The sequence below is a fragment of the Phyllostomus discolor genome, chromosome 10 (assembly GCF_004126475.2).
Source record: "Phyllostomus discolor isolate MPI-MPIP mPhyDis1 chromosome 10, mPhyDis1.pri.v3, whole genome shotgun sequence".
Classification (NCBI taxonomy): domain Eukaryota; kingdom Metazoa; phylum Chordata; class Mammalia; order Chiroptera; family Phyllostomidae; genus Phyllostomus; species Phyllostomus discolor.
The window spans coordinates 91,241,244-91,267,924 of NC_040912.2; the positions used below are offsets into that span (position 1 = coordinate 91,241,244).

General features: G+C 49.3%; 6 protein-coding genes across 6 annotated transcripts in view; 3 read left to right on the forward strand and 3 right to left on the reverse strand.

Annotated features, from left to right (window-relative positions):
• Positions 1 to 26,681, forward strand: part of LOC114507421 (GTPase IMAP family member 8) — a 772,814-nt gene that overhangs the window by 583,331 nt on the left and 162,802 nt on the right.
• LOC114507465 (GTPase IMAP family member 4-like) overlaps positions 1 to 26,681 on the forward strand; it is a 658,105-nt gene that overhangs the window by 406,325 nt on the left and 225,099 nt on the right. The window lies entirely within an intron of this gene.
• Positions 1 to 26,681, forward strand: part of LOC114508181 (GTPase IMAP family member 7-like) — a 251,484-nt gene that overhangs the window by 205,291 nt on the left and 19,512 nt on the right. The gene's annotated exons all lie outside the window — the stretch shown is intronic.
• The window catches only part of LOC114507451 (GTPase IMAP family member 4-like), a 122,122-nt gene that overhangs the window by 31,293 nt on the left and 64,148 nt on the right, over positions 1 to 26,681 (reverse strand). The gene's annotated exons all lie outside the window — the stretch shown is intronic.
• Positions 3,354 to 5,583, reverse strand: LOC114508003 (GTPase IMAP family member 5-like). The gene is given in 2 exon segments (XM_036011026.1): positions 3,354 to 4,356; positions 5,541 to 5,583. Coding segments are annotated over 2 exon segments (933 nt in total). The 3' UTR covers positions 3,354 to 3,466.
• LOC114507454 (GTPase IMAP family member 1-like) lies at positions 23,510 to 25,523 on the reverse strand. The gene is given in 2 exon segments (XM_028525264.2): positions 23,510 to 24,375; positions 25,421 to 25,523. Coding segments are annotated over 2 exon segments (945 nt in total). The 5' UTR covers positions 25,500 to 25,523.

Below are 26,681 nucleotides of genomic sequence, written 5' to 3' on the forward strand. Positions count from 1 at the left end.
GAGAGAGAGAAACCTCAACATGAGAGAGAAATGTCCATCACTCACCACTCACAACCCCCTGGTGCTCAGGCCGCCGCTCTGACCCGCTGAGCTACTGGCCCAACTATTTCTGCACCTCTTCCAGCTCACAACCTCAAGGGCTTTGCAGTTGCGGTCTCAACATTTTCTGTTTTTTCACAGTTTCACATCTTCTCCAACACGAGTCTCACCTTCTCATGCACATGAACATGCCTGCACCACTGCGGTGGAAATTACATGGTGAGGAGAGCACACAACTATCTTCACACCCATCACACCCCAGTCCCAAGAAGCCTGGGGTCAGCCCATCTCTCAGGGTCTTCTCCTAGACTTAGGAGTCTGAGCCTTGGTGATGAGAGGTCTCAACCCATCTCTGGAAAGCAGACAGAGATGAGGATGAACTGGGGTGACCATCCAGTCACCCCATCCCAGAGAGGATGAGGCTGAGGTGACTGCAGGGGCGTACCTGAGCACCCCAGTGAGGTCAGCTCCGGAAATGTCGCTGCAGTGCTTTGAGGAGCCTGGGCTGGTGGGAGTGAGAAGAAGGTGGGAAATGAGACAGTAGATCCCTGGCCCCCTCCCCTCCCCCTCAGTCAGATCCCTGCACAGGAAGAGGGTCCTCTCTAAAGCTGAGACCTGCTCCAAAGGATCACCTCTGCTTTCTGTCCTACCAGCTTGTCCCCCTGTGTCCCCTCGGGGACAGTCTGCAGCCACCCCCATCCTTGACGCCCAGGTCGCCTCTCTGAGGATTTGTTCTCAAACAGCAAAAGGCAATCAGGGACAGCAGACACCTGAAAGAGACGTGGAGGATACACAGACCACAGAACACATGCCCCAACGGGAGCCATTAATTCAGGAAACAGAAACAAACTCTGGGGGAAATACTAAGCAAACAAATAAACAATAAATTTCCCTTTCAGATACCTAGGTTATTAACTGTTCCACTGAAGTCAACTAAAAATATTGAAAACTATTACATATACTTTCTTTTCTAAGAATGTTTTACTAACTATGCAATTATAGTTGTCCCATTCTTTTTTCTTTCTTTATCCCCCTCTTCCCAGTGCCCCCATCCCTCCAGCATTACCCTCGCCTTAGTTCATGTGCATGAGTCAGATATATAAGTTCTTTGGTTTCTCCACTTCCTATACCATTCCTGGTCTCACACTGGCTATTTCCTTAAGGATTTTATTTATATTCAGAGAGTGGGGATTCAGGGAAAAACAACAAGAAAGAAACATTGCTCTCTTGCACACACACCAGCTGGGGACCTGGCCCGCAACCTAGCCATGTGCCCCGACCAGGAATCACTGGCCACCTTTCAGTCCACAGGCCAGTGCTTCATCCCCTGAGCCACACCACCCAGGGCTCCCCCTGACTATTTTGTACCTACCAATCATGCTTCTTACTCCCTGTACCTTTCTCCCCATTCTCTCTCATTTCCCTTCCCACTCATAACCCTCCATGTGATCTCCATTTCTGTGATACTGTTCCTTTTCTAGTTTTTAGCTTAGCCTGTTTTTGTTCTTGCTTTCATTTTTTTGAGTTCAGTTGTTGATAATTGTGAGTTTGTTGTCATTTTATTGTTCATAGTTTTGATCTTGGCCCAGTGTAGAAACCCGGTTCCCTCCCCAGAATTGCCACACCAACCATGTTTTGTTGATTTCACTGTCCCCCTTCCTCGATCCCCTCCCCCCCCCCCCAGTGTCTCCTGTTTACGATCCCATTCACATTGCTGGGAGAAGACCCTGATCTCAAGATGGAATTCTTTCCTTCTAAACGTTCTCCCCTCCCCCAGGTTTACACGTTTACAGTTCAGCCACCACATCCCTGCTGCAGCCTCATCTTCCAAAAACTGCTCACCTGCTGGAAGCCTCTGCGGACTTCCTGCCCCCCAGTCCTGAAGGTGACGCACAGACCCTGGCCCACCGCCCTCCCCCTTTCTACCCCTCCCCGTGTGTGTGATTCTCATTCCTGCCCTTGAACGTGGCCTCTCTCCATCGCGGAGAGAAGAGACCTAGCCAGGTGGGACAGTCTAGGAGCGCTGCATGGAGGAGGTGGTCCTTGGTCAGAGAATTCGGAGACCTCAGGGTGGCCTCATGGTTTGAGGAGCTGGTACGTCAGTCACCCTCCTTGTGGTGTTTGGGATCAGTCATGTGCTACATCTGGGCGAAACCTCTGTCGCCAATAGAGGTTTGGAGAATGACACCTGGGTGGCCCAAGTGAGGTCCTAAGACTCACCCCAGATGTAATCATTTGCCCACTTGGTGGCAGGCTGCCTGGGATGGCTGCAGGTCTCCTACAGAGGGTACACAGGAGTACAGGAGGGGGTGGGGCAGCCACCAAAAGGAGGCGTGGCTGGGGGAGGGGCCACGCAGGGCTTCATCTGACTTCCCATTGTCAGTGACTTTGGGACTTCTGCTCAGATGTCACCCCGGCGTCTGCCCTCTTCCTTTTGCTCCCATGAAAATGGGGAACATCCCTCCTTCCCCAGGGTCCCAACATCACACAGGATGGAGCCCACTTTGGGGCTAGAGGTTGTCTTAGAGTACGGCTCCAGCGACCACGGGATATTCACTGTACCACGTGGCTGGGACCACATCTGGACTGCCGCCGGTGTATGCAGCCTGTGAGCTAAGAAGGAAGAGCTTTCACATTTTTTCAAGGATGAAGAAATGAAAAGAAGAATAACGTTTCATCGTCATGTGTGAAAGTGATGTGAAATTCAGATTTCAGTGTTCAGAAAGTCTGATGGGATCACAGCCTTGCACATTCCTCACACTCTGTCCGGGCACCTTTTCCTCTGCAAGTGACTGAGAGCCTTCGGTCTGCTTGGCCTGAAGCAGCCACTGTCTGGCCCTGCTCTGTGAAATTCCAGCTTCTGCTTTTCCCAGCCACTGACTCTGCTTTCCCCAGGGCGGCACCCCACCCCACCTGGGACCCCTTTTCTCTCCTCGAGTGTCCAGGTCCCTTCCTCCCTCCCCCTCACCCCTTTCATGCCTCCGGAATTCACCCTAGAATGCCCTTGTCACCCTCTCTCGGGTGGGGCTGGTGATGGGTGTGGTCCCTGACAGCCTGCGATGAAACCAGAGTGTGCTACTGAATAAAAGAAGGAATTCTATCACCAGCTTCTAACATAACCCGTCTCTTCTCTCAACGTGTGATATCACAGGCCACGCCCCTTCCTTCCTGCAACCCCTGGCCCCCAGATATTTCAGAAAGGTATCCAATCAATCATTCACCTCCATGATTCTTAAGAAAACAAAAACAATGAAGAAGAAATGTTTTCTCCTTTGGGTTTTTTTTCTCTGTAAGCACTTGGGCATGTCTGATACAAAGAAGAGAAACTGAACCTGACACTAAGTAAAAAGCAAATCAAGTATCTTACAAACATAGAGATGGCGAGTCTGGAAACAAAAAGCCAATCATAGAAGTCAGTTGGAAATGCTTAGTGTGAAAGAGTAATACCACAGTTAATTAAAATGGCAAGATAAATCAAAAGGCACATCGCAATAAATGCAGATAACCCAATGTGAGACCAGACCCACTTTTTCACCCTGCAGAGTGCCTTGGACAGCCCGTGACTTTCTACCTCCTTCAGGTTTCACTTTTGCTTTTCAACCTGCTCTTCTACCTGGGCCAGGTAGCACCTGTACTCCTTCCCAGGGGTGCCGCCCCTGTCTCTCTTGTGCTCCTGTGCGTGCAAGAAGAGGTCATTGATGTAGAAAGTTGAGCCGTTGAGCTCACTCCCTAGCTTCTCCACCACATGCATCAGCTCTGCCAACTGCTCCCTCTCCTCCTCCCTGGTGGCCCGGTTGTTGAAGCCACAGTACCTGCCCCTGCACTCGTGGACTAGGGTCTTCAGGCTGAGGTTGTCTGTGTTGGTTATGTACTCTTTCAAGGACCCGTGCCCTAAGTCCTCTTTGTGGGTGAAGAGGACCACCATGTGTCGCATGGCGCCTGCCCTGAAGACCTCCTTCACCCTCCTCACTGCCATGGTGTCCTGGGCAGTGAAGCGGCCCAGCTGAGTCACCAGCAGCAGCACGTGGGGCCCTGGGGCCGAGAGCAGGTAGCAGTCCCCAATGTCCTTGTACATCTCTTGGTTCTGGGCCTTTGCCTCAAAGATGGAGGGCGTGTCAACCACCAGGATGTTCCTCCCGTTCCACGTGACCGTGCCCTCCTGGCACGTCCTGGTCACTGCCTGGGCGGACATCCTGGACTCAAACTTGAGCTGGCACAGGACGCTGTTCCCAGTGGCACTTTTTCCGCAGCCAGATCTACCCACCAGGATGAGCCTCAGTGAGGAGGATGATTCCGACTGGTTATCTTTCACTCTGCCTGGAAAAAAAATTGCATCTTGCTAAGCTAGTGATGCTTAAGATGTTCTGGTCCTGGACCCTCATGGTATCACATAAAAAAACATGGACCTTTGTTCCAGGAAAACCGCCCTATCTAAATACATACAAAGGTATGTCGATGACTTTAGGAGGTGCATGGTCATAGGAAGGCCACGTAGGAAGCCCACGTTGCAGGCACATCCAGGAGTAAGAAAGGCTACACTGAGAAGTATGCTCCAAGTCTTCATCAAGACCAAGGAAAAGGGTTTTTCTGAAAGACAAGTGGTCCCTGTGTTTTTTCAGGATGGTACCCATGCCAGTTTCATGGTAAATAAATGTGAGATTAGAGGGAGGCAGAGGACAAGTCACAAAGGGGAAAATATTACCACCTGTGTTCCACCCACAAACTCCCAGTCATATCCGTGTAGAGTGCTCAACACTTTCACCTAGACCTTGGGAGGAATGGAAGTGTCAGATATGACCAAGGACCAGCCGAGGCTCCCAGGTCTCTGCTCTTTGGGTGGGGGGTTGGATGCTTGAAATTGAGACAACAGAAAGGTTAAGGGCAAAGTCTGGGAGAGGAGCCAGGATGGGTGGCTGAAGAGGAGTGGAATATAAGACCACTAGAAGTACATGCATTGGAGGAATCACCTACTTGGCTGAGTGAACTACAGGAAGGTAACAAAAGTGGTGTTGGGGAGGGAACTCAGAGCCAGGAGCTAAAACTTTCAAGGGACCAAGGAGGACGAGAACACAAGGAGTTCTCGAGTTCTCGTGAGCCCAAATGAATTCCAAGTTCATTGTAGTCTCCTAGAATCTACTCTTTCTCCTGCTCTGGGTTGATTCTTCCTTTTCCAAAGTGTTCTGGGATGTTTGGTAGCAAATACCATGACTAAGTCTGGGGAACTTTTCCATTTTTCAGCTGAGGGTGGACAAGGAAAGATAAACTTCATTCACAATTCAGTTCAAAACTCTTCCAACGCCTGTCCTGGAGTTTAATTTCCACATTTCCCATGCAGCACAGCATCATACTGTGGGGGTCAGTGGTGGGGGGTGTGTGGTGATGGGGGAGGTAAAGAACAAATGAGCTCTGTCTTTTTCTTCTGCAGTTTAACATACAGGGCTTCCGTCGCTGTGTCTGAGGTGAGGGATCAGAACCTCTTGAGAACTCGGAGGCTATCTTACCTTCAGCCATAGTTCCATATCTACCCTTTGGCTGCCCTTCCATTCTCTTCTGGAATAAAATCAGAAAAAGAATGAAAAGCAAGTGTCCACATAGGAGTTGGTAAGGACTGAGGACACCTCCAGTTTGAACTCCTAAGACTAACTCTGCATGGAGGGGCCATTTCCATTGCTAATTTCCTAAATCAGGTTGTATTGGAAAACATCTATAAATAACTTCCAGCAAACCAGGAGCTGCAACACCACACATGGTTGCTTTGTTTTCTCAGCTTACAGGAAAACAAGAAAGGTGTTAAAACATATCACTTACTTATTATGCCCTCTAACTGGAAAAGGATGTCATCCAATGACACTTGCTCTAGCAACTTTGTCATCAGCCCCTGAGCAGTTAGTGGAGAGGAGGAGGTGCCATGACCAAAGAGAAAGAGTCAACATTCAGGACAAATTCCAGAGAGACCCACCCTGACCCGTGTGGTTCAGATGGGCAGCACTGTATTACACAGCAAAAGGTTACCAGTTCTATCCCCTGTCAGGGCACATGCCTGGGTTGCGGGTGCAGTGCCCGAGTGTGAGAGGCAACGGGTCAGCACTTCCCTCACACACTGATGTTTCTACCTCCTTCTCCCTCCCTTCCGCTCACTCTGAAAATAAGTAAATAAATAAATAAAGTCTTTATTAATCCTTTTAAATTCAAGAGAGTCTCACTTTTTCCTCAGTGTTTAATCAACTCTTTCTCCTGGCTGGCTCCAAGGCCCGTGCCCCCTATTGTCCCCTATTGTTTTGTAATCTAGGAGATGAAAGCAGAAACTGGCACAACCATTGGCATCGGTTGGCATAAATATTTCACTCCATTGAGGTGTAATATTGTGTTCCTCATCTTGGTGTTAGACAGGCAAGTATGCAACATCCAGCTCTACCTGAGATGACACTGCATTTATTTATTGTTCTAATATTATGCAGTTATGAAACTCGGTTTTTAAGTGAAGAAACTCACCAGATTATAAAACAAAAGCCTACCATGAAAAATGAACAAATGTAAGTGTTTTGACATTTTTCCTGCATCTCTTCTGTTTGATGCGAAGTTAAAGCACTACACATGGAGTCCCGTGGCTGGTGTTTGACCCCCAGGCCCTTTCTCCCTCCCTCTTCCCTTCAGATGCAACTGACTGTCTGAGGGTTTGATTTATCCTCCTCAGGTGTGTACATCCGCTTACACTGACACATGCATCTATGGGTAACATCTAGTACTGTTTTTGCATTTGAAACTTTCACTTAAACACATGATTTGTGTAACATTTAATCCGGTTATTTATTAACACAACTTTAAGCTGTTTCAAAATATATGCTTGCTGCAGAAGAGTCCCCATATACTGTATGTCTCGGGGCACACATACAGCAACTTATTCCTGATGGCCAGCTCCCACCTGACTGGATGTTGCCCACGTGACTCCGAGAGTGCGGGGCTAATCCTCACTGATACCGGCCACGTGTGGGAATTCCCGAAACCTTCACATGAACTTCTTGATATTCAACCTGTAATTTTTAAATACTCTTATGAGCATAAATAAGGATCACTTCCACTTGGATTTCACCGATTACCACTGAACTCAAAAATAGTTTCATTGCTGGTTTGCTATTCAGGTGGCTTCTGTTAGACAGAAATAATGTTTGCACGTTTTTCCATTCACTTAGTGGTGTTCTGGGCCACACTTAGGAAAACCATCCTTTTTCATATCATCATAATATCCTACGGCAGCTTCCCTCCTTCCTTCTTTTCTTCCTTTCCTTTTTCCTTCCCTCCTCTTCCCATGCACCCTCCCTTCCTTTCCCAAAGCCCAATGAAGAGCACTGCCTCACCCCCTGTCCCTGACATGGTCCTTGTCCCTGGGAAATTGTACTCTGTCTCTTGCTAAACCTGCACAAATGCCCTCACTACCTTAGACAACCTTCTGTGAGGTTTGGAAACCTCAGGAAATATGTTGGAATCAATCTAACCATGTTGATGATGACAGTGGTAATGGTGATGACGGTGAATCTCACTGTCATACTAATCTTCAGTGTGCCCACTTGTAACTTTCTAAGTTCTCTCATGCCCGTTATTTTAATGGTTCTCTTGAATCAAAATAAGTTTTAAAAGTTTAATTAAATGTTAAGAAACTGAGCAACAAATGGCCCACCCAAGGTCACATAGTTGCCAAGGAGCTAAGACCGAAAAGCAACTCCTTTTGCCTGGGTATTCTCCTGGATGCCATGGGAGAAAAAAGATTATTTCAAGTAATTTCACAGCCTCTTAGACCCCCACATGTGATGTAGCCATCCACGGTCAGGACCTAAAGTGACCCTGACAGGCTGGAAGCCTGCCCTGAAACCAACAGACAACTGTATTGAAAACTCCGGAGTGTATGTTTTTCCAAGAAAAGACGATTCAAAGAGAAAACTGCAGGGGGCAGGAGTTGCTTTGAGTTGAAGCTGTTCTGTGAAAAACAAACAACCTGGTGTTTTTCTGACTTGATTGTGAGTGTGACTCAAGTGGAGCAAGGTGCCTGTCACAAAAATACAGTCCAACTCGGGTCATGTTTGCGGAGACGCGGTGTAGTGGTTCTCCCGGGCCACCTTCCGAATGCGCCAGGTGGCAGGGGGAGACGTGGGCCCCACGGAAGAACGGGCTTTCAGGCAGATTTGAACCAGTAACCCAGTGTCCAGGACGAGTCAGAAAGGATATTGATGGAGATGCTAAACTGAGTCACAAAATATTAACAGGACTGAATAAAGCCCCGGAGAAGGGACGGGGGACATGTCCACGTTGGGGCAGCCCAAAGCGTGAGGACATAGAATGGAGGCAGACTCTTTCTCCAAAACAAAAATTCTACTAATCTTTTCCTAGATGGGGCTGTGTGTCTCGGGAGGGCGGCAGGCAGTGGCCAGCAGAGGTTAAAACGGTGTTGGCGGGGACAGTAGGAGGGTCTACTTCAGGCAGGCGGTTGAAGGAAATGAACATCATGTATCTTCCGACTTTGAAATCCCACGAGTCTGACTCTATCCTGAGGATACCTTATTCTATCACATGGGGAGAAAGCAGGCTCCTGCTGTTTTAGGGACACCCAGCTGTTTCTTGTCTGTTTTGTGCATTCAGTGTCTCCTCCACTCACTCATCGGCCACAGTCCCCACAGTTTCCTGGTATTGGAGTCCCTTGTCTTGTAGTTCAGTTCTTGTGATTTCTGGGTAGGTCTCTCATGAATGGCTCAGCCGACCAAGGGATTGCTCCCGTGACTTGAACATAAGTCTATTTGCCATACAGCGGTATCCTACATTGTGTGGGAGGGAAGGAGTGGGGTGTTTGGGAAAGAATGCTGTGGGTTCAGGAGGTCAAGGTCATGGACAACCTGTACTCAGGGGTCTCCTATGAAAAACGTAGCCTACTGGGGGTGGGGTTAAGAAGTTAAGAGGGTAAACTGACCTAGCCCCTGCATCTGGGGACATTCAGTTTTCTCATCTGTCAAGTGGATTGAGACTGTTTGTCTCGCTTCACAAAACCCTGTGAGTCCCCATGAAGACCCAGGGGGCTAAGGTGTAGACAGTTAGGCGGACAGCTGTGGAGTGTGATGGGCTGTGGGCGCCGGGCGAGTGGTTCCCTCACCTGTTTCCCCCACTGTCAACCCACTGTGGCCCCTAACGTCACTGCCGTCGCTCCCTTTCACCGACGGGTGAGCCCAGAAGCAGAGGAACCTGGGTGAGATCAGTGGCTGTGACTAGGCTGTGGACTCTCAGACCCTCATGGCGCTGGGAATTGCCCCCCACCCCCCATTCCCTTAGCTGGAGAGGCACTGCGGAGGCAGTGCCCGGTGGCCATGGGAATGTGCATGTGCTATGGGTGTGCAGGAAGCCCATGGATGCAATTAAAAAGGATCTGCCTGGAGGTCGAAGGTTCCAGAGTGAGGCTGCGAAGAACTGAGAAGAAAGGGGAGTGCTGAGCCAGCCCGGAGTCCTGCCACCAGGAAAAGGTCCCTGTGAGGGCAGCGAAAGTGCTGCAAAGAGGACCCAGAGACCAGGGAGGGCGCTGTGCACTGTTTGTCTGCTTAATGGGACGCTTCCTATCACAGCTTGAGGGCTGCCAGGCTCCCTCCCCTTTCTTTTTTATAACTTATCAAGATAAGCAGTCCTTGCAGGAAGAGGCTCTGCAGGGGGTGACACAGGACCCTCCCCGCCCCCTGCTTCCAGGTTCAGAGACAGACCTGGTGACACAGAAAAGCCCTCATGGGGCAACAGCCACCCTCTGCAGGAACACCTGCCCAGCCCTACACCCCAGGGCCCTTCTCAAGGCTCTGTTTCTGGAATGTTCCCTCTAGCTAGCGAGAGAGAGGCACTGCTGGTTGGCAGAGGGCCTGAAAGACCCACTCCCAGGGCACGACTTGGATGGGCTCCCCTTCTCTGGCTGCCCTTTCTCTGCACCAGACAGACCGGCCCTATGAGACTTGGGGGACCGGCACGTTCTGTGTGGGTTTATTCTGTGGCAGGTGGAGCAGGGCTATAGTTTCGCTGTTTGTCCACTGATCACACATTTAAGGCTACAGCAGTGAACATAGGACCGTTACCTTATAGAGTGAGATGGACCATACAATACGGGTTATGGCTCCTTCTGTCTCTCGGTGAATTCTAATAGTTTGCTCTGGTTTATCTGCAGGTCAAGGAAGCTCTACTTATAAATGGTGGTGCTGTTTTATACTGATTATTAAACAAATTGATTTTTAGCATCAAACCACCCCATTTACATAAGCGTAGTTAGTGGGTCTAACCTTGAACACACTGAGTAAAAGTCTTTCAAGCCACAGCCTAAAAGAATACTTTCCTGTGTGGAAATTTGGATGGCAGCTGTTTTACAAGAAGAAACTGGTGCTAGAAAATGGGGAGCTAGGAAACTAGGATGGAGAGAGGGTATAGGAAAGCCAAGGTCACCATGCATTCCCTGAACATCTGATGATCCCTGGCATTTCACATGCCAGGCACTGCATTGTATCATGGGGGCAAAGGTGAAAAGGTCAGAATCAAAGTGTCTGAAAAGGGAAATCACTAAAGAAATGCTGTGGATAACCCTGGACACACAGCAGTACAATGATGGCTGGAGGCCGGCCAAGGTGGGGACCGTGGGGACATCTGGAATAGAGAAATGCTATCGACCACGAGGAAAAACTGTCACACCTCTCTAATAATGTGATTCAAATTGTTGATAGCACATTCTAAGAATCAGATTGGGGACATCATATGACATCCAGTCCCTCTCTTTGTATTTTATACCAACACCTGCCACCATCATTGTAATATTTTCCCAGTGATAATCGTCAGGCTCCCAAACTTGAGTCTTCTTCCTAAGCCAACTGACAACCCACTGGGCATTCCGTGCTATTCTTTGTGCAGTTGTAGCCTATTCTGGCGGCTGTCTGGGAAGTTGCTATTGGCAAATGCCTAAACATTGCCAGGACAGTTTGAACAACTCAACAATGGAAACAGAGAGGTATTGTGGTCACCTTTGCATTATGAAGTCTACTAAAAAGATATGAACTCTCCAGAACAAAAGTACTGGTAAACTTAGTCTTCTCACTTTTGACTCCTTGGAGTTATTTTAAAATCTTGTTTTGCAAAGATGTTTTTAATAGAACTTGGTCTCTGAGGCCCATAGGTCTTTGAAGACCTGACATAGCACGTCAGTCAAAGTGAGGCCCGAGGAGGGCTGTTTAGGAAGGTGCCATTCGACATGCTCTGGGGTTCAGTTAATTCAGCAGGACTGTGTTCGTGGCAGTACACTCTCAGCCGCTCCCTCAGGAAGTGTCTTAATTTGAAAAGTATAAAATATTTTAAATGATGCCATTTTCTTTTGGAAGTGATCAAAATATATGTTGGCAGAGGGATGTAACCAGTTTCTCAAAAAATTAAGTTATGATATTTGAGGACATACACATACGTAGGACAAGATGGATAAACTGGTGAGTGAAGAAGCAGTTTACATCCGATGGGAAGCTTGGTTTGGTGAACATGCCCAGGGGGCCAGTATGGAAAAAAGACATTCCAGTTCTGATGTTGTCACCTTTGGTCCTCAGGAAATCACTTAACTCCCAGTAGACTATTTTCGTCTTGAAATCAAAGGAAGTTAATGAGGATGCTCCCTTGAATGTCACCAGGTTGTTGTCATCATAAGCTATTTAGAACCGTCTATCCGCCCAATGCCTGCCCTGCCCTAGGCCCCTCAACGTGGTCAAAGGAACCCCTCCCAGGCTCTGGGCTCCGGCATGGCGGCTGAGGAGGTTAAGAGCAGGAACTGACCATGGACATTTTCCCAGGAATGCCTCACAGAGCCCAACTCTGCAACAGCCACTGTAGCCCTCAGGACCCCTGCTGCAGCCGACCTAACCCACTATTCCACCCTAACCTGCCTGCCCACCCAGAGCCTCCTGGAGCCCTTAACCCTTGTGCCCTCGAAGCACAGGCCCATAATCCCAGCCTCTGTGTGGCTGGTACAAAGACAATGATTTCCTTTAAAAGTACTCTGTCACATTCAGAAATAAGAATAAGAAAATCCTATTTATTTATTTATTTATTTATTTATCTATGTATTTATTATTTACACAAGCTAAGGATGTCATCTTGTTTTCTAATGGTGGTTTTGAACAACTTTTGTGGGCTGGCCTGATCCCCATCACACCCAATGGTACAGCCACACAGGCCTCACCTCGGTGCTCTGCAGCTTCTGCCAGAGCACCAGCTGCTCGGTCACTTCCCTGAGAGCAGAGAGGAGAGCATTCTCATATAAGAACCCAGATAGAAGACATTGCCTGTGATTTTCCCAAAATCCTAATTCATTTTGGACAGACATGAACCACAATGCATGACAGAAAACTGGAAACTGGGTGATTTTTAGTACCGTTTCATGTGGCCCCGACATCCCTGTCGTAGATGGTAATAAAACTCTACAAGGATCACAGAGGGAGACTCGTACCCTCCATGAGAACTAGAAGGTGTTGACGTGGGTCAGTTTCTGCAGTCATCTGAATGTCGGTGTGACATTCAGACTCCTCCCAAAACCCAACGTTGAAAACCTGATGCCCAAGAGGGTGGTGTGAGGAGGTGTGCCATTGGGAGGTCCTTCACACTGCAGCTCAGTGTCCCTATGAAGGGGCCCCAGGAGCTGGCTCTTTCTTCTACCACTGGGGGCACAGTGGGAAGCTGTCTGTCCACAGCCTCATGAGAGCCTCCCCAGAACCTGCCACTGCTGGTCACCTTCTGCTGGACTTTACCTGCCAGGGCATGTAAGACAAATTTCTTTTGTTTACAAGCTCCTACTCTATGGTATTATTTTTTAGAAACCCGAATGGACTAAGGTAGTGTTAAATTTTTCAAAATATTTGTTAACTGACTTTAGAGAAAGAGAGAAGGGGGGAGAAACATCCATGTGTAGTTCCATTTATTTATGCATTCATCTGTTGCTTCTTGCATGTCCCGGACAGGAGATCGAACCCATGATCCTGAGTAGCTCAGTTGGTTTGAGCATCTTCCTGATTGGAGAGTGTCTAAATTTTTAAAGAATGTTCAAAATATAAATGGTGTTTCCTCTTTGCCATGAATCCATTTTCTACTAAAAACTGGCATCCACTCCAGTATTTTTCCAGAGAGGGAGGATGCATGGAGACTATAACGTATTCCAGTTAGACAGATTCATTTTAAAACTGTGCCTAGAGTCAAAAGAGAGATTTAAAAACTTAACGTGTCTTCCGGCCAAGATGGAGGCATAGGTAGACACACTGTGCCTCCTTGCACAACCAAGATAGGAACAACAACAATTTAGAAACAGAATAACAAGCAGGACTTACACAAATTTGAACTGTATGGAAGTCGGACAACCAAGAAGTTAAAATAGATCCGTTCATCCAGACCAGTAGGAGGGGGAGAGTCGGGCAGCTGGGAGCTGGTTTCAGCACAGAGAGCAGAGAGCTTTGGGACCAGGCATGTAAAGGCATCAGGGCGTGCAAGACCGCAGAGCGCGGACCCCGTGTATGCAAGCAGAAACTGACAGACACCAGCCGAGGGGTGGCAAACGGCAGACCCAGTGAGGTAGGAATTGTGAAGCAAGGCACTGCACACAACCCAGGATCCCAGCACTGGGAAATAGAGCCTTGGGGCACTGATTGAAAACACCTGTGGAGGTTGAGGCACAGGGAGAGACTCTCAGCCTCACAGGAGAGGTCATTGGAAAGTCTCATGGTGTGCACAAGCCCACCCACAGGGGAATTGGCACCAGAGGGGCCCCATTTGCTTGGGGGAAATGGTGGAAGGGACTGAGGTCCAACGGAGAGCGGAGCAAGCACCATTGTTCTCTCTCGGACCCCACCCCCACATACAACATTACAACCCAGAGACTGGGGTGCCCCGCCCTGGAAAACACCTAAGGCTCTGCCCCTCATACCTAACAGGCTCAACCAGGACAAAGAAAAAAAAAGATGGCTCAAACAGAAGAACAAATGAAAGCCCCAGAACCAGCACTTTCAACCAACCGAGAAATAGCCAATCTATCAAATGCACAGTTCAAAGCACTGGTGATCAGGATGCTCACAGAATTGGTGATTTTGGTCACAAATTAGATGAACAAATGCAGGTTATGATAAGAGAAATGAAGGAAAATGCATAGGGAACCAATAGTGATGGGAAGGAAACCGGGACTCAAATCAACGGTTTGGACCAGAAGGAAGAAACAACCAAACAGAAAAGAATGGAGAAATAAGAATTCAAAAAAATGAGGAGAAGCTTAGGAACCTCCAGGACAGCTTTAAATGTTCCAACATCCGAATTATAGGGATACCAGAAGGGGAAGAGGAAGAGTAACAAGTGGAAAACTTATTTGAACAAATAATAAAAGAGAACTTCCACAATCTGGCAAAATAAATAGACTTCCAGGAAGTCCAGGAAGCTCAGAAAGTCCCAAAGGAGTTGGACCCAAGGAAGAACACACCAAGGCACATCATAATTACATTAGCCAAGGTAAAAATGAAGGAGAGAATCCTAGAAGCAGCAAGAGATAAGGAGGCAGTTACCTACAAAGGAGTTCCCATCAGACTGTCAGCTGATTTCTCAGAAGAGACCTTACAGGCAAGAAGGGGCTAGAAAGAAGTATTCCAAGTCATGAAAGGCAAGGACCTACATCCAAGATTGTGCTATCCAGCAAAACTTTAATTTAGAATGGAAGGACAGATAAAGTGCTTCTCAGATAAGGTCAAGTTAAAGGAGTTCCTCATCACCAAGCCCTTATTTTATGAAATGTTAAAGGGACCTATCTAAGAAAAAGAAGATAAAAAACATGTATAGTAAAATTACAGAAAACTCACAATTATTAACAACCACACCTGAAACAGAAACCAAAACCAACTAAGCATAGAACTAGAACAGAAACAGAACCACAGAAATGGAGATCACATGGAGAATTAGCAACAGGGGAGTGGGAAGGGGAGAGGGGGGAAAAAGTACAGAGAATAAGTAGTATAGATGGTAAGTAGAAAATAGAGAGGGGGAGGGCTAGAGTAGTATGGGAAATGTAGAAGCTACAGAACTTATGACACATGAAGATGAACTAAAGTGGGGGGGAATGTGGGCGGGAGAGGGTGTGCAGGGTGCAGGGTAATGAAGGGGGTTAATGGCTCAACTGCAATATCATAATCAATAAAATATATTTAAAAAAAACAGAAAAAAAAACACCAAAAAAACCCCCTTAATGTGTGAACTTGGGGCCTTTGCAAAGTTAGTAGTTTCAGATCTGTGTGTCATTAAACTCTGAAGCTGCAGGACTCCTTTGCGATAAAGTTTCAGTTTCTGCTCAGCTCCATGGTTCCTTTCCTGCCAGGTTACCTGCCTTTTCAGATCTGGGCTATGGGCCGGGCCTGAGCCTGAGCCTGGCGAACAGCAGGCAAAGCAGGACCAGGGTGCCCAGCAGTGAGGCCTCAACCACTTCCCCACCAGCAGCACTCCCCCCTCCCCCCGTACCCCCCACTACCCCACACCAGCCTCGTGCGCTTAGCCTGCCAGGCTCTGGGCTACCAGGTGCCACCACCGGTCCTCAGGACACAGGAAGCCTCAGACCTCGCTGCAGAGCTGACATTTGAGGAGCAAAGAGAAGAGGCAGTGAGGTTACATAAAGAGACCCTCAGCCCTGACAAATCCGGTGATGACCCAGAGAATTGTGGGGCAAAGGCAGTGGCTATGTCCTGCATCCTGTGTCCTGTATCCAGCCTGCACTAGGGGCTCTGCCGGGCTCCACAGGGAAGGCCTGGCTCTGCTCAAAAGCTAAGGTGGGTGGTGACAGCGTCACAGCTGCAGGCTGCCAGCTCACTGTGCAGAAAGCCACACTTTCTTGTCGTCTTTTGCTTTTCAATGCTGTAGGTTAGAGTCCTACTGAGACACGAAGGACTGAAAGTGACTCATGCAGAAATAAAGTCTGAATATCCCTGTAAGATGTAAGGAGGTTAAATTAGTAATTAAAAAAATTCTACCGAACACTTAAAGAAGAATTAACGCCAATACTTCACATAGGAGAGAGGAGGAATTCACAGTTCATTCTATGAGGTGGGTGTCATTCAAGGGTGTTACAGAAAAGAAAACTACAGACCGATATCCTTTATGAATGTAGACATGAAAATCCTCAACAAAGTAGTAGCAAGTTGAATATGACACCTGATAAGTAGAAGTGCATATCGTGAGAAGGATGTACCACATATAAGTACAGATATCTGGGATTTGTATATAACATTTATTAAATTATAGCCCAATATCCAACGTGTCTCAGGCCCTCAATTTGAAATCCGTCAGTCACCTGTCAGCTGTCTCCTTCTCCCTGACGACCTGGTGACGTCCGGTCCAAACTGAGGTCGAGCAGGGCGGAAGAGGTCGGAGCGCTCCCTCTGCTTCTAGGAGCTCCCCATCCTCTGGCCTCAGCCTTTCCCGTCCCCTCCTTCCTGGGAAATCGGGCACGTTTCTGCCTCAGCCTGGGCACTGCAGCCCAGCATGCAGCGTTGTTCCTGGGTTTTTAAACTGGTACTTATGCCCAGTGATTTATATTCAGTGTTTTAGTTTTAGTTTTAGAAATTTCACTGGAGATGCTGTGCGTTATGAGAATCAGCACACAGACGTCCTCCCTCCTTTCCATCACTCTCTTCTCTTGGCTCTTCCCTTTTGTTTCTCTTGATTTTAAGTCACTTTTGTTTGTGCGCATGAGATCCTGTCCCTTAGTGGATCAAAACAACATTTCTCTTTTAGACCGTCCAGCTTTGGTTAAAAAACAAAAACAAAAATAAAAACACCTTAATCCCCCTCTTTCCCATGTAATATTGAACATTTCCCATACATTCGGAATATTGGATAAATCAGAGACGAACATTAAGTGTGCACTGAAGGACATTCAGGGCGCTCCATCAGGTTTAATGAGGAGATATATTTGTGCTTATTTCTAGTGTCCAACTCGTTTCCAATCACTGTTTAAAAGCCTCAATCCAAAATCTCCAGTGGCAGGAAGAAAGCTGCCTCTTTGTGAATGTGCTCCCACTGGCTTTTCCAGCTGCTCGCTGGTTGGGCTTGTTGTTCCAGTGGCTTCTTTGCTTTCGTTTCTTTCGTGGGCTCTTCATTTGTTTCTCTCTCACAGTCCGTGATATTGACTGGGAAGACATGTTTGTGGGGCGCTTCCTGTCCTGCAGATTTTGGTCTCAGTCTCCCCTCATTTTCCAGGGGCCATGTCGTTTGAGATGGGCGTACCACCTTGCCCCTGTGGCCCTGTGTTCTGGGCGGCTGCTCCTGGTGCTTGAGGTGGGCAACTTGCTTGTTGCTTGGAGCTGGAGGCCAGAGGTCACTCCGGTAGGGGCTCCTCCCTGGGTCCTGCCCGTACAACTGCCTGGTGAGTGACCACGGTCACTGGACACACTGTGTCTGAGAGTTTCTGTGGGAAAGAGCGAGCCCAGTGCAGAACCCAGTGTTGGGGATGACATGTAGCCTGGCAGCTCCTGCAGCAGTGACCTTGAACCCTGCCTCACCTGGGCGCCAAGCACAGCAGGTAAAGTTAGAGGCCCCTGTGTTGGAAATAAGCTTGTGGTTTTTGACATTCACACCCTCCTCTGTCTCAAATTTAGGGGCACATAGCAAGGAGCAACAAGCAAACTGTGACCTTGACAAGAGTCTGGCTGCAAGGCCGGGCTCATCGTAAACAGGGCCATTTTGGGTAATTGCACTATAGAGTTTCCTTCATTTGTTGCAAGTACAAGAAAGCTTGCGGTCTGCAGCAGTAAACTGGCTTTGTGACCCCTGTCTTAGCCTATTATGAGCTCACCAGTAACAACTCTCACATCCTGAATCTTTGCGTGTCTCTTGGCCTTAACACTTTTGTGACTGAATTTTGATGATGTTCCTGAACTCAACAGGTTCGTTGCTGGGGTGCTCTATTCAAGGACCGGGCCTGGTTGTCACAAGGCCATTTTATTTACTTGCAGCAACTAAAGGAGATGAGGATTCACGTCCAAACTCTTGTCTCCCCACAGGGACGCTGAAGGCATTGATTTTAAACCCACTATTTGGTCAGTGACACATTGGCTTCTGCTTTGCAGTTGGCTGCACTCGTTGGGTTCCTGTCAAGGCCATGCTGCTTACAGAGGTGCATGCAAAGTACTGTGTTACAGTTTACCATTTAGAAGAATACATTTTGCCCTGGTGGGGCAGCTCAGTTGGTTAGAGCATCTTCCTGCTGTGCCAAGGATGTGGGTCCGATCCCTGGTAAGGGCACATGCAAGGTCCAACCAATGAATGCATCAATAAGTGAAACAACTCTCTTTCCAAAAATCAATACCCCCCCCACCGTATTTATTAGCAGCCTCCCAGACCTTGAGACCCTGGTCCTGTCTAGCAAGGACATCCACCACAGGAAGGTCCACATTTACACCTATAAACGGAGGTGCATCCAACTTACATCCACTTGACTGTGGCGTACGATCCTTTAAATGGCTGTGGAGTTCAGTTTGCTAGTATTTTGTTGAGTATTTTTGCATTAATATTCATCAGGGAGATTAGCCTGTAGATTTCTCCTGGTGTACCGCCCTTGTCTTGTTTTGATATCAGGGTTAATCTGGCCTCACAAAATGAGTTTGCAAGTGTTCCTTCCTCTTCAGTATTTGGAACAGTTTGAGAAGGATAGATTTTAATTGTTCTTCAAATGTTTGGTAGAATTCATTTGTAGAACCATGTGGTATGAGTTTTGCTTTGTTGGAAGATTTTTGATTCCTGCTTCAATCTCCTTCCTCATCATCGGTCTGCTCAGATTTTTTGTTTATTTATGATTCAGTCTTGGTAGGTTCATGTTTCCAGGAATTTCATCCATTTCTTCTAGTCTCTCCATTCATTGGCCCGTGGTTGTTCATAGCAGTCTCTGTGATCCTCTGTATTTTTGTGGTATCAGTTGTAACATCTCCTCTTTCATTTATGATTTTATTTATTTGAGTCTTTTCTATTTTTTAAAAAAACTGGTTGACCTAAAATTTCATACATTTGTTTATCTTTTCAAACAAAGAGATCTTAGTTTAGTTCATCTTTTCTATTGTCTTTCTGATCTGTATTTCCTCCCTCTGCTAACTTTGGGCTTAGCTTGTTTTATTCTTGGTCCTTTGATGTAAAGTTAGGTTGTTTATTTGAGATATTTCTTCTTTCTTAGTACAGGCCTTTATCATTATAATCTTCCATTGTAGAGTTGCTCCTGCTGCAGGTTGTATGTTGTTACCATTTTTGTTTCGATTTTTTAAAAAATTCCCCTGATCATTCAGCAGTGTGTTGTTTCATTTCCATGTTTTTGAGAACTTCTCAGTTTTTCTCTTATTAGTGATTTTAATTTCATACTTTGCAGCCAGAAAAGATACTTGGTGTTTTTTCAATATTTCTAAGTTTGCTAAGACTTCTTTTATAAACATACCATTTCCTGACATTGAACAACAGGCTGCTCAGGGCTGACCCAGAGGACAGGTCAGGGGTGCAGAAAGTGAACACGGAGACAACTGGCACCTCCATAGAGGACCGAGACCAAAAATAGCCAGTTGGTGGGTACGCAGAAAAGATTATTTTTATCACTGAAAAATTTCTGCAAAAGGCAAATGACTCTTAAAAGCAAAACAAAAACAATATATAGTGGAGGTTATATTTTATGTAACTGTAAAAGGTACGACAAAAATAGTGCATAAATGGGGAGGGAGGAAGCAATGGTAGAATGTTGCAGAGGTCTCACAGGACTTGTGCTGTGATGGACTGTTCACTGGAGGTAGAATGTAGGTCAAAGGTGCATACTGGCAATCATGGAGCAACCACTGGGAAAATGACATGAGGTGCAGCTAATAGAGCAGTAAATGAACTACAGTGAAATTCTACAATTCACCCAAAAACAGATGAGACAAACAGAGACAAGTAGCAAGACAATGAATTTAAACACAACTATATCAAATCAACAGTATTAGGTGTAAGTTATCTAAATGACCCATTTATAAGATAGGTTGGATCTGAAAAGCAGGACCCACCTGTGTGCTGTGTGAAGGAAATCCCACTTTACATGCAGAGAGGCAGACAGGTCACAGGGCAAGAATCCAAAAAGACACACCGTCACAAAGAGAAACCAGGCACAGGCTCAGCATTTGACACCTGCAGCGGCTGCACTCAAGTCAAACAAAGGAGGAGCCAAACCATACCATCTTTGCACCCGGGATAGAGAGGGACCTTTCATAATGACAAATAGGTTAGTGCATCCACAAGACAATAATAATGAATGTACCTCCTAGGTAACGGAGCTTCAGGAAACAACAGAACTCCCAAATCCAAGAGGGAAACACTGACCCAAACAGATGGGGAAAGAGACCACTCCACGCTTACAGTTGGAGATTTCAACACTCCTTTCCCAATACTGGATATTATTTCCTTGTTTTCCCGAACTGAGCACAGACAAGGAAGAGATATGGGGTTTCCTAAGTTCCTAAGTTCCTCCCCAGCCACCTCTGACATCTGGTTTCACTTACACACGTCCCACTGTCTTATGTCAAGAGGTTCCTGGAGGGGCAGAGGGTGCTGAAGACTTAGGGTTTGGTCGGGACCCTGGGCTGTGGGTGGCTGGGTGTGCACCATCTGCACTTCCTTGGCCCCTGGGGCTCCTCTGTCGGAGAGAGAGAGCAGTCTCTGTGCTGTTGAAGAGAAAGCCAGACTCCCTGCCATCTCTGCGAGTGGGGAGTAGCTGGAGGAGGAGGCTGTCTGAGGCGTTGCAGGGACCCAACTGGGCAGGTTGGGGGGCTGGCCAGTGTTCAGTGAGGCTGACTCCCAGCACAGATACCTGGTAGGTGTCTGTCCCTGACAGGATGCGGCTCTCTAGATTCTCACGAAGAGGCTAAATTGCACCAGGGCTAACTGATCATGCACCCAGGGTTAGTGCGCCCACATGGTGGGTGGGGCTGGCCAAGGGTGAGCAGAGACCGAAGCTGTCCCTACTTGAGCAAGGACATCTGTCCTCTAAGTGGAAAACGAGTGAGGGGTTGTTGGAGCCAGGGGACCCATGTGGGGTGGAGGACATTGTCACCTCTTTTCCTCAACAGGGAGGCTGGTCTCACTGATGAGTAGAAGGAAAAGGAGAATGTCCCTAACCCGCACTGTCAACCTGCTGACAGCTGACAGCCGGTGAAGGAGCGGCTCCTGAGTCCTCCTGGATGCGGCTGTGGTCCCAGGACACGTCCCACTGCATTTCAGTTCTTCTAAACGTGGCGAGGTTTGTGTTGAGACCCAGGACAGGGCGTATCCTGGCACATGTTCCTTGTGCACCTGAAAAAAATGTGTCTTCTGTAAATTCCAGCTTCCACAAACACCAGTTAGCCCCGTTGAGTGATGGTGTGGGGGACCCTTCTAGATCCCGGCTCGTTTTCCAGGCGGCTGTTCCGTCGATTGTGCGGGGAGACCGGTCTCTAACCATGGTCGTGGGTTTGTCTGATTTCCTTTTGGTTTCAGTTTCTGCGCACACATTGTGCTTCTCTGGTTTTGGAGGAAACACTGAGGATTGCTTTGTCTTCTGGGTGGAGGGGCCTTTCTACCATCCTACAATGTTCAACTTTCTTCATCTGGTAGTTTTCTTTGTTTTGAAGTATAATTCATTTGCTACCAATACAGCTGTTTCTTCTTCCTTTTGCCTGACTAATATTTGCACCATTTACTTTTTCCATCCTTTGATGTTCAGCCTGTTTCTACCATACTATTTCAAAGGCTTTTTCTGAAAGCAGCCTATGTTTGGGACACAAGTTTCAACCTACTCCGCTAATCCCTGTCTTTTTATCGGCAAACAACTGTTCCCTCGGGTGCCTGGGTTGCAGCCGTAGTGGGGTGTGTCTGCTCCCTGGAACCCCTGGGGGCTCCTCCCTACATCCCAGCAGCTCCATCGCTGTCCCTGGGGGACCTCTGGGCTCCATCCCTCCCCAACCAAAGGGTGAGAATCACGTGTTTCATTGCTCCCCTGGACACTTTGCTTTCCTTTCTGATTCGTTTACTATTGGCCATCTCCCACCTCAGCAAAGGGACAAAGGTAGCCTTTCCTGTTTGTTCCTTTCAAAAGGATATTGGAAAGTGGACAAGACCAGAATCCAGATTCCCCATCAGGGCCCCACGTGGGTATCTGTGCAGGACCCTGGAAGCAGAGTGATGGTGGCAGCAGAGGAAGTGCCGAGTCTCGGCCTTGGTGCTGGGTTCCCTGTTCGTGTTTGCATGCGGCTCCAGGTGGGGCATGTGGGCCTCTGGCTCCACTGCATGCTCAGCTGTTGCCGATTATTTGCCCTTTGACCGTGTCCCTTCATGTGACGTGAGGGCATCAGTGACCTGGGATCTCTGTCTGTGAAGCACCGGGCAGAGGAGCCACAGGTTCCCAGCAGGATCCTGGGGTGAGCTTCAGTTTGTGTGTGAGGGTGGAGACCCTGGGGGCAGAGCAAGCGTGGGTGCAGAGATGAGCTGGCTAACCTGGCTCATTTTACCTGGGCCTGGAGCTGACCCTCCCGGATCTGTGTGGCACAGTGGAGCGAACGGGTTGCCTGCCATGATGTCACCAGTGCTCACCCACCAAGGCCTGTCTGCGCTTTATTATGAGATTCAAATAAAAATCTCCAACCCTCTTAATTCTTTCGGCTTTACTCCTGAATGGAAAAGCACACCCCACCCTATGAGTGTGCCAGTCAGTGAGGACAGTCCTCTGGGGAAGCAGACTCTCCTCAGGGTCTCTGTGGCTCCCAGGGACTCGAGTCTGTAGTTCAAGTTCCCTTGGGCTTCAGCAGCCTCTGCATTCAGGCTGCTAAGGGGTCTGATAGCAACACAGACTCCCCCGGGGAGATGTCCCCTGCAGTGACATTGGGACAGTTCTTCGGGGTCTTCTCTTCCTGTGGGCACACACCCTAGTGGGTGGGTGTGTCTTTCTGCACTTGGGTGTGAGTGTGGTTTTTCAGGTGGGGGCGGGGACGACAGAGCAGTGCCTTTGTTCAGTGTGAGTGTCAGGAGGATGAACTGACACCTACAAATACTGATGTCGGACAACACGAGGTGAACGTCCAGTGCATTTATTCACTCAATTCATGGTCAACTGAAACTAATGGGAATGGGCTGAGGGTTTGTGTGGGGCCTGACCCTGGTCTGGTGGGGAGATGGGGGCAGATTCAGTAACAGGCGACAGCAGCCTGAGGTCAGTGGAAACCAGGAAAAGCAATGACAGTTACTTGGCTGAAGTAGGAAAGGAGCCCAGAGAGGCCAGGTCACAGGGCAGGGATGCGGGGAGGTGAGCAGTGGGCCCTGGTAGGACCTTGTCGTTGGTAGGTTACTGCCAGGTGAGGGACATGGGCAAAGCCTGCAGACCCTGGAGGCACAGACACCAGAGACGAGTATGACTGTCAGCTGGCGGGACAAGGTCCTGTTACAGCCTGTCACTGAGGATCAACCTAGGCCTCAGGCCTTTGGTCAGCAGCCAGAACCGGAGGAACACAGCACCCAGCACCAGGACAGAGCACATCTTCCGGGGTGGCACCAAAGCCCATAGCTGGCCCAGCAGCTGCCGCACCTTGTAACCACGGGCTAGGAGGGCTAGTTTCTCTGCCACCCTACGCCTCCGCTCCTCCAGATCCACGCCAGCCAGCGCCTGCGCCAGGTGGTACACGTCGTTGGTGAAGGGGACACCAGAGTGGGCCACCACCAGGCACTTCACCAGCTCCAGCAGCTCCTGCACCTGGGCTTCCTGCTCCATAGCCACCTCCCGGTTGTTGAAGGCGCACACGCAGCCCCCGCACTCGGCCACCAGCCTCCGCAGTGCCTGGTTGTCCATGTCACGCACGAACTCCTTCACCGAGCCCCCGGCCAGGTCCTCCTTGCGTGTGAACGGCACGATGGTGTGCGCTGTCACGCGGTCCCCGAACAGGTCCTTGAGTGCGCTGAGGGACTCCTGGTCTTGCATGGTGAAGTGGCCCAGCTGAGTCACCAGGAACACTGCATGGGGCCCTGGTACCGACAGCAGGTAGCAGTGCGTCTGCTCCTGGAACCCTGGGTCTGTCTTGGGGACTTGGGAGCTGAAAATGTCCGGGGTGTCCATGACTTCCACGTGTCAATGACCCCACCTGCAGCTCCCCACCTCACACGTTGTGGTCACTGAGGTGGCCCTGAGCCTGGAGAAGAAGCAATTCTGGCCCAGGATGCTGTTCCCAGTGGCACTCTTTCCCGCCCCTGTCCTCCCTGCCAGGATGAGCCTCAGCTTGGGCTCCTGCAGGCCCCACATGCTGTCTTCAGAACCTGGAAGACAGGTGGTCTGTGAGCTTCCAGACCCTAAAACAACTAGGTATCCTGGTTACCTGGTCCCCTACCCCCAACCCCCAGAGCCCTTGTAACAATGGAGAACAACAGCATTTCAACTCTGCTGTCCAAGCAAACCCTTACTGCGGTCATTGGTCAGAGCTGTCCCTGTCCCAGGGGACCTTCACCATCCACCCCTGTCCTCTCAGCTTCACCACCAGCACCTGTAGATGCTCACCGCCTGATGGGCATTCCTCTAGAGAGTGTCCTCTCTAGTCCCAGGCACGGACTCCCCTGCATCATCCCTGGTCATCCCCATGGTGCAGAGCTGTCCCTGCTGGGCAGCATCACTGGCCTCTGCCACAGTCCCCCAGGGTCCAGCCCAGGGAAGAGGGCAGCAGCGGGCAGTGGGCCTGGGCGTGAAGGGCTGTGTGGAGTCCCAGACACTCCGGGCTTGTCTCACAGCCCCGCCATGGGCCGGCTGTGCCACCTTGGAAGTTGCTTCATCTAAGTGTTAAAGCTTTGTGCAAAATTGGGAATAATAGTGTGGTGTTGTTTCCTCCTGGGGGTGTTGGGGGTTAGATGACATCACTTCTTTCCTTCCTGCTCCTCTCCCGTCTCTCCCTCCTCTCCCCTCTCCCCATCCCTCTCTCTTAACCCTGCTGCCTACTAATAAGACACCTGTCTGCCCTCCACCCTGGGCCTCTAACCCTCTACCTGGTGCAGTGACCCCCTCCAGTGCAGGAGCTGATGCACTCTCCATCCTCCTCTGTGGGATCAGGTGGGGGTAGTGTCCTCATTTTACACTGTGGCACCTAGGTCGGGGGCGGGCGCAGGCCATGAAAGAAGTTAGTACCTCCCAGCTGGGCAGGGGCAGGAGCAGAGACGCAGCTACAGTGCATGTGTCAGGACTCTTGCTGTGTCACCCCTGACACCTCAGGGTGCCCTTCAGGGCCTGTCTGTTCAGTCCTGAGGTTTCCCATCTCCATCATCACCCAGAGCTCACACCTGGGGGGCAAGTTCGCAGTGGGAGATGTGCTCTTACCCCAGGCGTTTTCCTCATCTCTTGCCAACTTCCGTCTTCCCATGCTTAGCTGGAAGAGTCCCAAACACAATTGGTTCATTAAAGTGGTACAACTACCTCCGAGAGCTGCTGACAGCACAGTGACACAGTCGTGGTCCCCGCCCCCCCCGCCCCCCCCCCCCCGAACATGGGACCTGAGGGAGCAACACTGGAAGGGCCGGGCAGGGGGGCTGACGCTGGGAGAGGTTTGCTGAGCTCGGTCTGTCTGTTCAGGGCCGACAAGGGCAAAAGGCTGAGGAGAGGCTGTGGCAGTGACTCAGGTCAGTGACCAGGATTCAGATACTAATTTCTCCCAGGTAGCTCTGTGTCGGGGACCAAAGCTGTAGATGCTACGTTTTCCCAGGAGTCTTTGGGAAACTGGGAAAGCAGACAAGAGGCTCAGTGACTGCGGGAACCACTTAGTGGGGTTGGCTGGGAGACACACAGGATGGGAACTGGAATTGGAATTATGGAAACCGGAAAAGAATTGTATGTCCCAGGTGACCTGGAGAGCCTGTGACTCTGGGGAGTCAAATCCTTGTCCTGCCTCAGTGTGTCTGATGGGATCGGTGTCCTGAGAGCCTGGGCCACTGCCCTCCGACTCCTGACATCCTGCCCTCACAGATGTGGCTTCTCCAAGTCAGGTGGCTCCAGCCACTCAGGCATCATTAACTCGATGGAACCTTCTGTGATCACCGAGTCCCTGAGCTCAGCGCCCCCTCTGTCCTCAGTCTCCTCTCCAGCCTCAGGTCAGTGACCCCCTCACTGGGCTGCCCCCCACACAACCCCATGAGAGATGTTAGGCCTTTCCCAGCCTCCTTGTGTTCTCAGAATTGTGACCCTACGGCCTCCCCCCACACCCTGTCTGAGTCCTGTCCTCACTGCATGGTCCATGTCTAATTCCAGCTGGTGACCGCAGGTGACTGCGTTCCCTCCTGTTGACACCACCTAAGGAAAGGCCAAGGGGGAGGTGAGCTGAACACCTTGCCTCTGGGGAAAAAAAATTTCATGACCAGCTGGCCTGGTCCTCAGTCCAAAGGCGCTGGCATTTCTGCCAGTGCACGGCTCCCCACCCCCTCCAAGCCGACACTACTGCTCACCCCACCCCCCCACCCCCACCTTATGAATCAACACACTCCCATGGATGGCAGCAGACCAGAACTGGAGAAAGAGCCACAGATTCAGAGCAAAGACCAGGAATTTAGTGAAAGCAAAGGGTCCTGGTCCAAGATGGAGAAGAGAA